At 40.3% G+C, this 15,831-nt stretch overlaps 1 protein-coding gene across 2 annotated transcripts in view; it reads left to right on the top strand.

Annotated features, from left to right (window-relative positions):
* CNTNAP5 (contactin associated protein family member 5) overlaps positions 1-15,831 on the top strand; it is a gene marked incomplete at both ends in the record, with an annotated part of 850,484 nt that overhangs the window by 656,514 nt on the left and 178,139 nt on the right. For both annotated transcript variants that reach the window (XM_079783016.1, XM_079783015.1), the window contains one exon: positions 14,823-14,979. In XM_079783016.1, the coding sequence (XP_079639142.1) occupies positions 14,823-14,979 (157 nt within the window). The remainder of the gene's footprint in view (positions 1-14,822; positions 14,980-15,831) is intronic.

Here is a 15,831-nt window from a genome sequence, read left to right as displayed (position 1 = left end):
AATAGCAAGATCACATCCAACATCAATGGGGCAGGGATGTTTGCTACTGCCATTAACCACTATACCATATAATTTTGGATCAGTCTAGATATTTTTGAAGTGGCAAAAAAAAATTTGGTTGGCATATTTAGTTTACCAGAATCGAAGGCTATGATCACACAACTTATAAACTTTTAAATAAAATAAAGAAAATTAATGACAACAAAATTTCAGCATAGGGGCACCATCTCTAACTAATTTACAGAACTTTCCAGCTCCAGTCTGGTTTTGTTTGGAATTATGCATGCGTTGTTGGTAGCAATGGGAGGAGGCTGTAGTTATAGTTATCTCTGGGAAGCCATTGCGCTTCCTGTTTCTCAGGTTATCAGTCTTTGAATATTGCAAGGTTATAGAAGAGGGATCTCTAATTTGAATTCTGTTTCACATCTTGTAGTGATTAAGCCATAAAACTGTACAGCTAGCCTGCTTTATGATGTCTCCTAAATTTTCTTACATTAGGAAAATTATAACTTGAATTAAGCATAGACAGTTTGGGCTTATCATTAGGTGTTCTATAGGACACTGTGGTTTTTCTCTCCTTGAACTGTTTCCCTGTGTCTATCATGTGAATGTCACACTGGAGGAGAACTTAGGGTCAAGATGGTGTGCTTGTTTACTCATTAGCAAAACTCCTAGATTTGACTACTGTAATGTGTATATTCTTTTCTAAAACTCTTCATATAGGAGTTAATATAGACTCAAATCGCTGAGGTCAAAAGTGAGGAAGAGTATATTGCTCCTGTTTCTCCTTCACCTCTCTCTCTCTCTCTCTCTCTCTCTCTCTCACTCTCTCTCTCTCCCCCCCACACACACAAAGACAAACACTTCCTCCCCAAACTCAAAATCCCTTTATATGATAGTCTAGAACCGTGGTCGGCAAACTGCGGCTCGCGAGCCACATGCGGCTCTTTGGCCCCTAGAGTGTGGCTCTTCCACAAAATATCACGGCCTGGGCGAGTCTATTTTGAAGAAGTGGCATTTAGAAGAAGTTTAAGTTTAAAAAATTTGGCTCTCAAAAGAAATATCAATTGTTGTACTGTTGATATTTGGCTCTTTTGACTAATGAGTTTGCCGACCACTGGTCTAGAATATGCAATATGTTTCAGCTTTCTTTGTGTCAGTTTTGAGAACCCTGTTCCACGTTTATGTTGCATTATCTTCTTGAGGATAATTAGAATAGTCATGGGCTGGGAAGCTAAGTGGAGGGAAACACACCCAGAGGTCTCTGTGCAGAGCCCAGGGCTGGAGAAGGGCGCAGAGCCTCTGACTTCCTCTCTGCACTGGTTAGGAAGGAGAGCCTGGCTCTGCTGAAATGACCCACGGAGTCTCTAATAACAGTCACTATGCGCAAACCTGAAGACGCACACCCCGTGTAGTTGGCTATTCCAAGTGTGTTAAATTATGATTCTGCACAATTTTCTATTTTAATTTGTTTGTCCACAAAATTAATTTGTTTAGCCACTTTAAAACTTGGGGGACAATTCAGGTCCTAGTAGATGGGCATAAAAACTATGAGCAAAATCTCAGAAAAGAAGTAAACATTTATAATGAATTCCAGTTACAGGGCATATGTTTTGCCTCTCAATTTGCAAGTTGTCTGCAATAAAACCAAACATGCTGTGGTTATCTCCTTGGATCCTGGAGTGAGGAGATCTCTGAGGTTCTAGTGAACAATGCTGACATTAAACTCTGCTGTGATATTATTATTGTGTATAGATATATAATAGGTTAATATGTTTATTGATTGTATTATTTTTACTTTAGAGAATATAGGAAATTATCTACCACTTGAAATTTTCTTAGTTACCTCTTGTCACTTAAATCCATGTATATGTATTTTGTGGAAAGGCTGTAAGTTTTTCCACCATTAATTACATTCCCACATCTCAGAGACAGCAGCATAACATAGGAGTTAAACCCAGAGACTCATGGGCGAGAACATGTGGGTTCAAGTTCTTTCTAGTTATGCAGCCTTGAGGAGCTACTGGATTCTTCTCTGCCTTGGTCTCTACCTATAAAATAAAGAATATACTACCTTGTAGGATGGTTATTAAATGAGCTAATATATGCAGAGTGCTTTAAAACACTGCTTATGATGTGCACATGCTCAGTGATATTTCATACTCTACTTTGCATAAGCTTCAGTAGTCGCAAAGGGTAAAATATCACCTTCCATTGTCACGTATTGCCATACACCGAGGTCATTGACTCTAAGTTATGTACGTTTTAAGGAATATTTTTATTTATTTACTGCATGTGTAACCTAAATTTTCTCAAACCTTGTTTGTATACATGAGGTCGCAGAACAATAATAATACCAAATACATAGAATTAATGCGAATTAATGCGAACTAATGCAATTTCTTAGTGATCTTTCCAGCATCCTGCCTACTGAAGCTCTCACTGCCTCTCTGAGCCTCAGTGTCTACTGCAGGGCTCCTGGTGGAGTCTCCCTGGGACACCAGTCCTCCCACATTCTTCTTCTTGCTTCTCTTGTGGAGATTCTTGTGGTGGGCATTACTGCTGGGGCCCAGCATGGAAATGCTGCTTCCCTGCCAGGGGCTGGCCTCTAAAACCCCGGAGCCCCAGGGCCCAGTAGCACAAAGCAGTGTGCAGATGTTTTCTTCACTGTTGATCAATCCTAGGTGTAGGCAGTTATGGATGCAAAAATCCTTCCCCATTCTGCTCTGTGTGAGGTCACCTAGCTCTCAACACAAAAATGTTGTCTCTCTTACCCCCAAAACACACACACACACACACACACACACACACACACACACTCCTCTATTTATCAGAAACCTCACATGAGGTAGATATTTGGATTAATCATTCCATTTTGTGCAGAAAGTTGAGATTTTAGAAGTTTATAGACCTAATCCAGCAAGTGATCTTAAGTTCTGTTTAGCTCCACAGCAGCCACTTATCTTAGTCACACCTGCCCATGATCTCTGAGTAGCCTTTCTGTGTTAGTGAAAATGCTCATCATGAGTCTAACCACTGAAGTTAAATCAAAATTCAAATCCCCAATCTCCCTCCAGCTGGGATGCAGGTGTGATTTGTTTCACTGCTTTGACCACCCATGTGGGGCTCTGACTAGGAGGTGAGCACTGGGCAGCAGCCTGTCCAGGGAGCTTCCTTTCTGTCTGTGCTTGTGCCTCCGAAACATCTTTCTGTGGGGTGAGTGCCTCCTGGCCTGAGAGAGAAGTGGCTGTGGTGCAGGCATCTTACCAGCTTCCATTAAGCAGGTCTCTTGACCTGTGATGTTCTAGACAGCAAGCCAGGCAGGGTTTCCTCCTGAGGCCAGTTTGGCAACAAGGTTTTCCCCTTAACTTAATGCCCATTTCTTCAATTGCCATGGTCTATGGCAACCAGATTTGTTCCTAATAAATACCTTTGGCTGCAAACTATTAGACTGAATTCTTAGTTTGTACCCAAGAACCTGATTAATATAAGTTTAATTTTGCCTGTTTTTTTCCTACACTTTTTTTGTTCTGTTAAAATTTCCTATTAGAACTTCCTCAAATTAAAAAAAAATAATTAAAAACTTATAAAGTGGTGTAAGCAACATGACCGAGTGGGAAGACCATTTGTATTTCCCTTTTAATTTGAAACAATTTGGAAAACTATAATTCAACAAAGGACCCTGTGCTTGACACATAAATACATCTGAGACATCGAAGCATCATTACATCTAAAGGTGAGAGCATAGAAATAAGCATGGAAGGTAGTACAAGGGGAAGAACAGAGGTGGTGACTGCCTACACAACTAAGAGCATGCACGGTCCCAGCTGACACAGTAGCAATGCAGGAGTCTTGCTGCAGCTCTTACACTGTGGCCTGGAGAGAAAGGGCAGAACAATGGACCTGCCTGAAAAAGTAACTCCCATTACATCACAACCCAGTGGCAGGCATGGAGATGACTCATGGTGGCCATTTCTTATAGAGAGAAAAGCTGTTGTAGTGGCCATTCCTGGAAGAGTGGTAATGCTACTTAAGGCAGTCATTATTTGCAGAGAATCAATGCCGCTTGTGGTGGCAATCCTATAGAATAAAAGGGTAATATGCAAATTGACCCTAATGGCGGAACGACCAGAACAACCACTCGAACAGTCACTATGAGGTGCACTGACCACCTCTTGGTCCCTTTCCCTGGAGGGCAGGCTCTGATTGCCTGATGGCCAATGGGAAGCTGAGGGAGGGTGGCAGGGGACATGGGTGGCACCAGGCCAAGGCTCCCACCCTGCCAGTAACCCCACACACAGAGGGCAGCCTGCAGCAGGGGCGGAGCCGGTGAGCAGGTGGAAACGGCTGACTTCTCAGTCCCTTCCCCCAGCCATCAGGCTCCAATTGCCTGATGGCAAACAGGAAACCAGGGTGGTGGTGTGGGGCGGAGCTGGCTGCGGGCAGCCAGGGAAGATGGCCCTGATAGCAGGCCAGGCCTATGGACTGTACCTGCACACAAATTTCATGTGCCAGACCTCTAGTTTAAAAATAAACATTGACTTGTGCATGTGTAATACATATAAAACTCTTGCTGGTGCCAACCGCATATGTGTGTTTCAATCTGTCATTGTCAATCATAAATTTGGTTATTTCTGTTGACATTCTGAAGCTGAAAGAAAGCAGCGTTGTTGACAGAATATGTCTGAAGATCAATTATTGGCACAACATACCTCTGAAGCCAAAAGAAGCCCACATCATTGACAGAATGTATCTGAAGACCAACTATTGGCACAAAATACGATTTCAGTGATGATTCCATTGATTCAACGTATGATGCGGAAAAGGAAAATTTTTCCATCGAATTTCTTAATACTATTACTCCTTTGGAATGCCATGTCATAAATTAAAATCAAAAGTAGGTGCAATCATAATGCTACTGAGAAATCTTAATAATAAATGGGGTCATTGTAATGGTACTAGATTTATAATCAAAAGATTACGACCTAACATAATCGAAGCTGAAGTATTAACAGGATCTGTGGAAGGAGAGGCTGTTCTGATTCCAAGAATTGATTTGTCCCTATCTGACACTGGCCTCCCATTTAAACTAATTCGAAGACAGTGTCCTGTGATGCCAGCATTTGCGATGACTATTAATAAATCACAAGGACAAACTCTAGACAGACTAGGAATATTCCTACTTGAACCTGTTTTCAGACATGGTCAGTTATATGTTGCTTTCTCTCAAGTTCAAAGACCATGTGATGTTAAAGTTGAACTTGTAAATACTTCATCACAAGGGAAATTAGTCAAGCAATCTGAAAGTGTTTTTACTCTTAATGTGGTATACAGGGAGATATTAGAATAGGTTTAATCAATTTATCAGTTGTTGTTTTATCAATGTTGTTTTTATATCATGTTTTTGTTGTTTTTATATCATGTCTTTGTTGTTCTTATATCATGTTATTGTTTATTTATTAATCAATTTATATATTATTTTCTTATATATTTTACTACCGTATTTTCTGGCGTATAAGACAACTGGGAGTATAGAAGATTTTCCTGGGTTAAAAAGTCGTCTTATACGCCAGAAAATATGGTAATTTTCTTTAATCTCTGACACTTCTATTATAGAAAACAGGTGAATAGTGATATTAAAATATTTCTTCTAATTAATTTCCTTTCAATGTGCATGAATTCATGCACTGAGCAACTAGTCCTATAAAATAAAGAGGTAATATGCAAATTGACCATCACACCATCGCACAAGATGGCCCATGTGGTCACAAGATGGCCACTACAAGATGGCTGGCAGGGAAGGGGAGTTGGGGGCGACCAGGCTAGCAGGGAAGGGCAGTTGAGGGCAACGGGGCCTGCAGGAAAGGGAGGGCAGTTGCGGGGGACCAGGTCTGCAAGGTAGGGCAGTTAGAGGTGACCAGGCTGACAGGGGAGGGCAGTTGAGGGGGACCAGGCAGGTGAGTGGTTGGGAGCCAGCAGTCCCGGATTGTTATAGGGATGTCTAACTGCAGGGGAGGGCAGTTGGGGCTGACCAGGCCTGCAAGGGAGGGCAGTTTAGGGGTACCAAGCCTGCAGGGGAGGGCAGTTAGGGGCGACTGGGCTGGCAGGGGAGGGCAGTAGGGGGTGACCAAGCTGGCAGGGGAGCAGTTAGGCATCAATCAGGCTGGCAGGGGAGTGGTCAGTGGTGATCAGGCTGGCAGGCAGAAGCGGTTAGGGGCAATCAGGCAGGCAGGCAGGTGAGCGGTTGGGAGCCAGCAGTCCCAGATTCAATAACCTAGAAGAAGTGGGTAAATTCCTACAAAATATATTACCTTCCTAGACTGAAACATGAAGAATTGGAAAATCCAAGCAGATGGATAAACAGTGAGAAAATTGAAATAACCATCAAAAGCCTATCATAAAGAAAACTCCAGGACCAGATGACTTCCCAAGTGAATTCTACCAAACATTCAGAGAAAATTTTACACCTATCCTTCTCAAACTATTCCAAAAAAAACTGAAGAAGAGTCAATACATCCTAATACATTTTATGAGGCCAACCTAATCATGATACCAATGGGGTTCATTTCAAGGACACAGGATTGTGCTACTTAAGCAAATTGATCAATTTAATACACCACATTAAAAAAACAAAGGATAAAAATCATGTGATCTGATCAGTATATGCAGAAAAAGCATTTGGTAAGAAAAATGTATGATTACAACACTCAATAAAATGGGTACAGGAATAAAGTATTTCAACATAATAAAGGCCACGTATGAAAAACCCTCAGCCAATATCATAGTGTGAAATATTGAAAACTTTCTCTCTAAATTTTGGAATAAAACAAGAATGACCACTCTCACCACTCTTATTCAACAGTAGTGGCCCGGTGCACAAAATTTGTGCTTGGGGGTGGTCCCTCAGCCCAGCCTGCACTCTCTCCAATCCGGGAACCCTCAGGGGATGTCTGACTGCTGGTTTTGGCCTGATACCACAGGCCTAAACCAGTAGACGGACATCCCTCTCACATTCCAGGACTGCTGGCTCCTAACCACTCACATACCTACCTGCCTGATCACCCCTAATCACTCTGCCTGCCTGCCTGATTGCCCCTAACTGCCTCTGCCTGCTTGCCTGATCACTCCTAACCCCTCTGCCTGCCTGCCTGATCACCCCTAATCCCTCTGCCTGCCTGCCTGATCCCTCCTAACCACCTCTGCCTGCCTGCCAGATGCCCCTATCTGCTCCCCTGCTGGCCTGATTGCCCCTAACTGATCTCCCCTGATCACTCCTAACCACTCTTCCCTGCCAGCCTGATAGCCCCTAACCACTCTGCCTGCCTGCCTGATTGCCCCTAACCACCTATGCCTTGGCCCCGCCACTGTGGCTTTGTCCGGAAGGACATCTGGAAGATGTCTGGTCTATCCGGTCTAATTAGCATATTACCCTTTTATTAGTATAGATAGTTATGGAAATCCTAGCCAGAGCACTCAGGCAAGAGAAAGGAATAAAAGGCATCCAAATTGGGGAGGAAGAAGTAAAAGTGTTAATTTTGCAGTTGGCATGATTCTCTATATAGAAAACCCTAAAGAATTCATAGAAAAAAAAAGTATTAGAAACAGTAAACAAATAAAGTTGCAGGCTACAAAATTAATGTATAAAAATTAACAGCTTTCCTATATACTAACAATGAAATTTCAGGGGGAAATGAAAACAAACAAACAAACAAAAAACCCAAATTATCCCTTTTGCAATTGCAACCAAAAGAATAAAATACCTAGGAATAAATTTAGCAAAGTTTTTAAATGACTTATATACTGAAAACTACAAAACATTCTTAAAAGGGATTTAAGAAGACATGATGAAATGGAAAGATATCCCACGTTCATGAATTGGAAGAATCACCATAGTTAAAATGGCCATATTATCCAAAGCAATATACAGATTTAATAAAATATCCATCAAAAGCTCAATGACATTTTTTAAAGAAATAGAACAAAAAATGATCAGATTTGTGTGGAAGCACAGGACCTCCCAAAATCAAAATACTGAAAAAAAAAAAAAAGAATGAAGCCAGAGGTATCATACTACCTGCCTGCAAATTATATGACATAGCTATAATTATCAGAACAACATTGAACTGGCAGAAAAACGGACACACAGACCAATGGAATAAAACTGATGTCCCAGAAATAAAACCACAGGTATATGGGCAACTAATTTTTGACAAAGGAGCCAAAAACATACAATGGAACAGAGTTTCTTCAATAAATGGTTCTAGTAGAATTATAAAATCTACAAGCAAAAATTAAAACTAGATTGTGGTTTGTCCCTTTGTATAAAAGTTAATTCAAAATGAATCAAAGAACTAAATATAATATCTGAAACAATAAAGTACATAGAAGAAAACATAGTAACTAGACTCATGGACCTTGGTAATAAAGAACATTTTATAGATTTGACCACAAAGGCAAGAAAAATAAAGGTAAAAATTAATGAATGGCACTTATAAAACTAAAAAGCTTCTTGCACAGCAAAAGAAACCAACAACAAAACAACAACAACAACAACAAAAAAATAAAAAGGCAATCAACTGAATTGAGAGACGATATTTGCAAACAAGAGTTTTGAGAAAGAGTTAATAACCAAAATATATAAGAACTCATACAACTCGACAACCAAAAAACAAACAATCCAATTAACAAATGGGCAGTGGACATGAACAGACACCTCTCCAAGAAGACATACAAACAACCAACAAATACATGGAAAGAGGCTTAACTTCACTAGCTATTAGGGAAATGCAAATTAAAATTATAATGAGATAACACTTTATACCTATTAGAATGACTATTATCAAGAAGATGGGTAATTACAAGTGTTGGAGAGGTTGTGAAGAAAAATGAACCCTCATTCACTGCTGGTGGGAATGTAGACTGGTACAGCCACTAGAGAAAACAGCATGGCGTTTCCTCAAAAACTAAGAATAGAGATACCATATGACCTAGCAATCCTTTTGGGTCCCTACCCAAAAAACTCAGATACATTCATTTTCAAACATATATGCACCCCTATGTTCATTGTAGTATTATTCATAGTGGACAAGACATGGAGACAACCAAATTGTCCTTTTATAAGCCAGATGGGAAAAACAAACAAACAAAAAACCATATGATTTTATTCATATCTATATATATAAAAAGCCAGCAACGGGAATGCTGTAATGACCAGAACAACTGGTCGCTATGATGCCCACTGTGGCCAGTGAACTGGCCTGATCATTGGTGGGGCTGGCGGCAAACCTCCTGTAGCCCCTCCTCTTGCCTGGCCCCACCCCAGTTCGGTCCCCCAACCTGATTAGGGGTGGAGCAAATCATCCAACCACCTGTGGCACCTTCCCCCAGCCAGCTCTGCCCCTGATTGGACCCCCCCCCCCACTTTGATCATGGGAAGAGCCAGCCATCCAACTGCCCATGGCCCCTCCCCCTTGCTGGCTTCACCCTGGATCAGCCCCCACCACTCCAATCAGGGGCAAGGCTGGCTGACCAACCATCTGTGGCCCCTCCCCATGGCAGCCCTGCCTTGATTGGGCCCAAATCAGGGCAGGGCTGGCTGGCCAACCTCCAGCTGTCTCCTTCTCCTGACAGGCCCAGCCCTGATCCACCCCAATCAGGGCTGGGCTGGCTGGACCCCACCCATGCACGAATTTGTGCACTGGGCCTCTTGTGTAGAATATAAAACAAAAAGTAACAAGAAAATAACAAAACAAACAAGATACCAGACTCATAGGTACAGACAACAGAATGGTGGTTACCACACAGGAAAGAGGGAGGGGGCAGGTCGAAGTGAATAAAGGGAGTCAAACACATGGTAATAGAAAGAAACCAGATTTTCAGTGGGGAGAGTGCAATAGAATACACAAATGTCAAATTATAATCTTGTACACCTGGAGTTATAGTTATTAACCAATGCTACTCCTATAAATTTAATTTTTAAAAAACTAGTGGTAGATTTTCAGGAATTTCTCTGATTTGCTCTTTGGCCATTACATTGACCCATGAGCTCTTTCTTCTTCAGATAGTCAGCCAGTTGGACCTTGCTCCCTGCATTCAAGTTTTGCTGAGTCATTTTTTCATTGATTTCTACCCTGACCATTCTAAAATTATACCATACCCTCCTGTACAACACACCTTAATTGTCCTGATGTATTGTTTCCATACTTATCCCTTTCTAAATACTGAATTATTTAAGTATTATTGTCCACTGTTCATAATTACAATGTACTCTTTTGAGGGCATGTTTTATTTGTGTATTTGTATTGGTTTGTTAAATGATTTAGCCCAAGTGCCTAGAATATTTCAGATCTTCAGTAAATATTGTTGTAGAAATATTTATAACATGTATATTAAAGTATTTATATATATATATGTAATTGTCAGGAGAAAATAAATTGAATTTCTACAATGCACCCAAATTTGTTAGGTATAGATTATCCTCTTGCCTACCTCTCTGGAGTCATGAATTAAGGCACACGTGTCCCACTTTAAGTCTTCAGTTTCTGTGTTTGTTGTGCTCTATCTAGTACTCCACAGGAAAGGAAACACGAAGACAGGACATCTGAGGAGAAAATTTAGCAATCTCCCTCCTGCTCTCATATATGGTGAATCCATGCCATTAGTAATGATGTTAATATGATTATAACCTTGGTTTAGCTTTCATTCAAAATAGTCCAAGATGACATTGAATGTTACTGTGTGATTTGGGTTTTGGTTTATGGGGGAAAGCCCTGAGCAATGCTAGAAGGAGGGAGAGGTGGAGAAATTCCTTCTATTTCTTGGACCCAAAGCCAACATGGGAAAACACATTCATATACACCATGCTTTACCCTTGTGTTGCCTGGACTCACATGCTGGGAAGAGGTACCTAAGCTTGCCTTAGTCCTAAAAGAACTTTGTGCTCTAAATAAACCAAGCAGCCCTCTAGACCCCTTGAAGGTGGCTTATCTGAGCTAGTATTTAAAAAGAAAGAGATCCATTTGAAAGTGTTCAATGGTTTATGGCTGTTTGAAACTAGGAAAAATAGATTCAATATTTAGAATAATACTTAAAATAAAGACACTGGTTAACAGACATCTCTGACTGTAATCTAGCTCTAAAGAAAATAGAAGGGCTTGAAACATTTTAGGCTGAAAGAATGGAATTTTGTCAGGAGTATAGTCCTTCAGGCTATCTGCCCTGATGACACACCCTAGAGATACTTCTGCTTTTCACAGTACCTTCCTTATCTTTTTCTCATGCTCTACTGACGCTTGGAAGCCCCAGGTTGTCCTTGCACTTCCTACTAGCCTCCATGCTTTCCATGGGAAAAGAGCAGTCAGAGCAATCCAGAGAAAGTTGTTGCTACTTGCATACATAAAAAACTTGACCAATATATGTTTGTAAATCAGCAATTGCACAAAAATTAAATCCTGCATAGGCAAAATTTCAATGCAGTATTATTATTCTACTTTAAAGTGGTAAGTCATTAATAATTGACGTTGGTATTTATTTTTTTTCATGTGTAAAAATAAACATATATTAAGTGCCTGTTTTACACTCAATGGAACAAAATAAGCAATTTCTGAAGGGAACCAGACTAACCCCAGTCAGCCTAACATTGTGTGTTTTCAATTGACCCGTCCTTCCTGCACCTGCCCCTCCCAAGCCTTCCCCATACTATTATCTGGATCCATGGGCAACACATATATGCATATAAGATCCTCAGTTAATCTCTCCCCACGCCACCACCCCATCTTCCCTCTGAATTTCATTGGTCTGTACCACGGTTTTGTGTCCCTGGATTTATTTTGTTTATCAGGTTTTTTTTTTGTTTGTGTTTTTTTTTCATTAGATTTTATATATGAGTGAGATCATGTGATACTTATCTTTCTCGGACAGACTTATCTCACTTAACATAATAATAATACTCTCTAGGTCCATCCATGCTGTTGCAAATGGTAAAAGATTCTTCTTTTTTACTACCGCATAGTATTCCATTGTATAAATGTATCCCAGCTTTCTTATCCACTCATCTACTGATGGGCACTTGGGCTGTTTCCAAATCTTAGCTATAGTAAATTATGCCACTATGAACATAAGGGTGCATATATTCTTTCTGATTGGTGTTTCAGGTTTCTTAGGATATATTCCTAGAAGTGGGATCACTGGGTCAAATGGCAGTTTTATGTTTAGTTACTTGAGGAACCTCCATACTGTTTTCTATAATGGATGCACCAGCCGGCATTACCGCCAGCAGCTTATTAGGGTTCCCTTGTCTCCTCATCCTCACCAACACTTGTCATTTGTTAATTTGTTGATGGTAGCCATTCTGACAGGTGTGAGGTGATACCTGATTGTTGTTTAAATTTGAATCTCTCTGATGATCAGTGACTTTGAGCATTTTTTCCTATGTCTCTTGGCCTTCTATGTGTCCAATTTGGAGAAGTGTCTATTTAGGTCCTTTGCCCATTTTTTCTTTGGATTTTTTTTGTATTCCTTTTGTTAAGTTGTATGAGTTCCCTATATATTTTGGAAATTAGCCCCTGATGGGATGTATCTTTGGCAAATATTTTCTCCCACACAGTGTGCTCCCTTTTCACTGTGTAGATGGTTTATTTGTTGTGCCCTAGATTTTTATTTAGATGTAGCCCCATGTGTTTATTTTCTCCTTAGTGTCCTTTGCCCTAGGAGATGTATCCACAAACATTTTGCTGTGAGAGATGGCTGAGATTTTGTTGCCTATGGTTTCTTCTAGGATTTTTATGGTTTCACAACTTACATTTAAGTATTTTGTCCATTTGAATTTATTCTTGTGTATGGTGTAAGTTGGTGGCCTAGCTTAATTTTTTTTTGCATGTATCTGTCCAGTTTTCCCAACACTATTTATGGAAGAGAATGTCTTTACTCCATTGTACGCTATTGCCTTCTTTGTCAAATATTAATTGAGTGTAGTGGCTTGGGTTGAATTCTGGGGTCTCTGCTCTATTCTATTGATCTATATATCTGTTCTTGGGATAGTACCAGGCTATTTTGATTATAGTGGGCTTTTTAGTATAATTTAATATCTTGTATTGTGATTCCTACAACTATGTACTTCTTTCTCAAGATTGCTACGGATATCCGGGTTCTTTTGGGGTTTCATATAAATTTTTGGAGTGTTTATACTAGATCTGAAAATATGCCATTTGTATTTTAATAAAGATTACATTGAATCTATAGGTTGGGTAGTATGGCCATTTTAATGATGTTGATTCTACCAATCCATGAACACAGTATTTTCTTCCACTTGTTTATATCTTCCTCTATCTCTTTCTTCAATGTCCTGTAGTTTTCTGAGTTCAAGTTTCTTACCTCCTTGGTTAAGTTTATTCCTAAGTATCTTAATTTTTTTGTTGCAATGGTAAATGGAATTTATTTTATTTAATTAATTTAGTTAGTTAGTTAATTTTTCTTTCTGAGAGTTCATTATTGGTGTGTAAAAATACCATCAATTTCTGGGTGTTAGTTTGTATTCTGCTACTAGATTTCTTAAATCTAGTAGTTTTTTGGTGGAGTCTTTAGGGTTTTCTAAGTACAATATCATGTCATCTGTGAATAATAACAGTTTTACTTGTCCTTTTCCAATTAAAAAAAAAATAAAATTATTTTTGTTGTCTGATTGATGATTCTAGTACTTCCCTTACTGTCCTATATAATAAAAGCCTAATATGCCAAATGCCCAGTCGGCCAGTTGGCCATTCAACCAATCAAAGCGTAATATGCTAATGATATGCTAAGGCTGCTCAACTGCTCGCTATGATGTGCACTGACCACCTGGGGGCAGACGCTCTGACTGGTAGGTTAGCTTGCTGCTGGGGTCTGGCCAATCCATCCAGACTGAGCAAGTCGGCGGACACACCCTAGAGCCCTTCCATGGTATCACCTAGGATGGGTTTTTCTTTTCCTGCCCTGTGGCTATTGGGAATGGTCAGCTCCTCTCAGGAAAAATGGCTGTTTTGATTTGGGCACATACAAATGACCAAATGCAGGACTTCTGGCTATCGCTTTTCCACGTCTCCCTGCAATGCTTCCCACCCTAGACTCTCTTTAGGCACCTCAAGTCTGTGTCTCCCTCCCTGCACCAAAACCTCAGGTGCGTAGCTGCAAATGAAAACTCCTGGGTTCTGGGTTTAGAGAGAAAAAAGAAAAAAACACCAAACCACAGCTTTTTCTCTGACCTGCTCTGATCTGCCGCTTCCAGACTCTGCCGCCACCAGCAGCCCTGCCACTTTTCATGCTGGACGTTACATGGGCTAAGGGTCTAGGCTCCGGTGCTCTGGGCTGTGGAGCCCAGCCTGGGTTCCCTGCCTCTATCTTCTGAAGGAACAGTCCCTCCCATAGCCCAGCGCTCCCTCCTCTCGTTCAGCCTGAGGCCTGCCGCCGCCCCTAGGAGCTGGTTCAGCTCCACTAGTGACCTCACCTTTCCTACTGTAATCATCTAAACCGTCTGCAGATGTTTTCTGTATTGGTTATATGTACAAATGTATATAGATATAGATATCTATCCTACATATATGTGAGGATGAGAGAGATAGAGAGAGAGAAAGAGAGAGAGAAAGAAGAAAGAAAGAAAGAAAGAAAGAAAGAAAGAAAGAAAGAAAGAAAGAAAGAAAGAAAGAAAGAAAGAGAAAGAAAGAAAGAAAGAAAGAAAGAGAGAGAAGAAAGAGCATATGCATATTCTTTATGACATTTTTATCTGTCTGTGACACCTGATGTGTTATTTCTGGCGTGCTCCCTGAGGTTTGAAATACTTTGTCTTTCAGATGGAGTCCCCTTTACCTGGTGGATGGGCCGGTCAAAGGAAAGGCACCCTTACTGGGGAGGCGCTCCTCCAGGAGTTCAGCAATGTGAATGTGGCCTGGATGAGATTTGCCTGGACATTCGGCACTTTTGCAACTGCGATGCTGACAAGGATGAATGGTAATGGGATCATGGCCCTTCTGCAGGTGTGGGGAAGTGCATCCATTCATGCCTAACATTTTCCCCAAGAGAAAAGGACATAGATGAGAAATTCAATGTACACTTGGGCTTCCTAATGATTGTGATAGTTTTTAACTTTGAAAATTGCCAGTTCTAGTTCTTGTAGGGGTACTGCTGAGGTTTGTGATATAAAGCACGTTGTTCTATCATCTCTTCTTTATATTCTGAACATTCTGTTTCAAACAAAATAATGAAATGTAATATTTAGGTTTGTGATTTAGTCAGTGTTTCTATAATATTTTTGGAGGGAGGGTGAAAGAAGATAAGGATTGCAATCATATAGACTGTTTTCCTTCTCCCATTTCCCCAATACTTTGGTTACCAGCTAAGTCTATTACTGCCAATACAAATAAAGCAAAGGAAATTGATATTTATTGAGCATCTATTTAATCCCTCAACAACATATTAATTCCTTATAATTTTCTCACTTTTCATCCTAAGTTTGAGGAATGTGGATTGCAGAGAAGTTAAATAATGCTCCCACAGTCACACACACACTATTAAGGGTCAGATGCAGAATTTGTATTCAGGTATGGCTAGCTGAGGTCAGAGTCTCTCCTATTGTCCAAGTTACCTTTGCCAGGTACAGGTTAGTTTTTAGTTCATAATATGTCCATAACATCTACTTTTCCTTTGTTCTTCAGATGAACGGTCTTTTTTCCAATGTACTAATTATGAAAAAATGCTCAGAACACTTCCAAATCCACTTTTGTTTTGACTGAATTTAAAGCACTCTTTGGGTTTAGCTTTAAATTTCACTTGTTTCATCAAATGCTGCTCAATATAATTAGC

Source organism: Cnephaeus nilssonii (genome assembly GCF_951640355.1).
Source record: "Cnephaeus nilssonii genome assembly, chromosome: 10".
NCBI classification, from domain to species: domain Eukaryota; kingdom Metazoa; phylum Chordata; class Mammalia; order Chiroptera; family Vespertilionidae; genus Cnephaeus; species Cnephaeus nilssonii.
This window is presented reverse-complemented; position numbering and strand designations above follow the sequence as displayed.